Raw genomic sequence first — 1,337 nt, 5'->3', positions numbered from 1 at the left:
GTCACTTTTCTCAAAGGTTTCTTCTTTGTCTTTTATAAAATGTATTTTTTTCTTTCTCTCTTTTTGTTTTCTTCTTTTTTGTAAACACCTTCAATGTATTAGTAATATCAAGAACTTGTAGCCCAGGTATACATATACATTAGAAAGAAAGATTAATTTATTTATGTGCATACAGGGTGGAATCACAAGGGAGCGCATCGTGGCTCTGTTCACCTTTGTTGGGGATGTTGCTGTGCACCAAGTGAGACACCGCGGAGAACAGTTCCTCAGTGTGCTGCTCAAGTGGTCTTTTAGGTACTTGGTTGACCACATTTGCAAGTGGGTCCAGGAGGCTGGTGGCTGGGTGAGTAGGTTTAATTGCTCTGAGAATTTGACTGTTATTTCTTGTTTTAAATTTGAGAGATGGTCATATTGCTTTGTTTAGTAGTTTTTTTTCATTTGTATTTAAATTGAAAGAAAATTGTGAGATTGCTAATGATCAGTAATCTGTCTCTGTACTTAAAAAGTGTATTAGATTTTTGTCATTATTTTGATTTCAGGGAGTGGTGCTGAACCAAAGTATGAATTTTCTCTACAAGAGTGTTGTGTTTATGTGCTGCCTTGTTGGAACGGTCGCCGGTGGAATCTACATATGGAAATCTCTCAAGGAAATGTAACAGTGACTGCAAGATAGGTTTTATCATTCATCACTGTTGAGAGATGTCCACACATGTATTTTTTTCTTTCAGTATCTTGTGATGTTCTGCATAAAGTGTTTTTAAAGAGAGTTGTCCGCAATAATGCAGATGTTCAGCTGTTCACTCTTTCCTTGGCTTATGATTATGCCTGTACATAGGCTTAGTCTAAGGTGTTTGCATCAGTTGTTGGAAATAGTTGAATAGACAAGTATTTCTTGTGATTTTTAAGGACTGAATGAAGAAGAGCATGTGAATAGGTATTACTGTTATGTGATATTATTTCTTATGGCTAGAAAATGATCCCATAGTTGCAGAGTGAAAACTTGCATTAATAAAAGGGAAAAGATAGGGAAATTTGATTATTAGAAAAAGTGAGATGCACACTTTAACTTTTATATTTGAAGAGTTTAAAATGTTTCTGTAAATAATTGACAGTTCTCTCTCTAGACAAAGAATAGGTGTGACATAGGGTTAGATTTTACATAGTTTTTTATCATCACCTTTGGTGAAAAAATGTCCAACAAGGGTACAGGGACATTCATTGTCATAATTGTCATTATTATTGTTGTTATTATTATTATTATTATTATTATTATTATTATTATTATTATTATTATTATTATTATTATTATTATTATTATTATTATTATTATTATTATT

The 1,337-nt window shown here is 32.4% G+C and overlaps 1 protein-coding gene across 5 annotated transcripts in view; it reads left to right on the top strand.

Moving 5' to 3' along the window:
* The window catches only part of LOC125045462, a 15,246-nt gene extending 13,909 nt beyond the window's left edge, over positions 1 to 1,337 (top strand). For all 5 annotated transcript variants that reach the window (XM_047642733.1, XM_047642731.1, XM_047642735.1 and 2 more), the window contains exons 5-6: positions 176 to 343; positions 540 to 1,337. In XM_047642733.1, coding sequence (XP_047498689.1) covers positions 176 to 343; positions 540 to 656 — 285 coding nt within the window. In that variant the 3' untranslated portion in view covers positions 657 to 1,337. The remainder of the gene's footprint in view (positions 1 to 175; positions 344 to 539) is intronic.

The sequence above is a fragment of the Penaeus chinensis genome, chromosome 37, assembly GCF_019202785.1.
Source record: "Penaeus chinensis breed Huanghai No. 1 chromosome 37, ASM1920278v2, whole genome shotgun sequence".
Lineage (NCBI taxonomy): Eukaryota > Metazoa > Arthropoda > Malacostraca > Decapoda > Penaeidae > Penaeus > Penaeus chinensis.
Note: the sequence above shows the minus strand (reverse complement) of the source record. Positions and strands in the feature narration are given on the sequence as shown.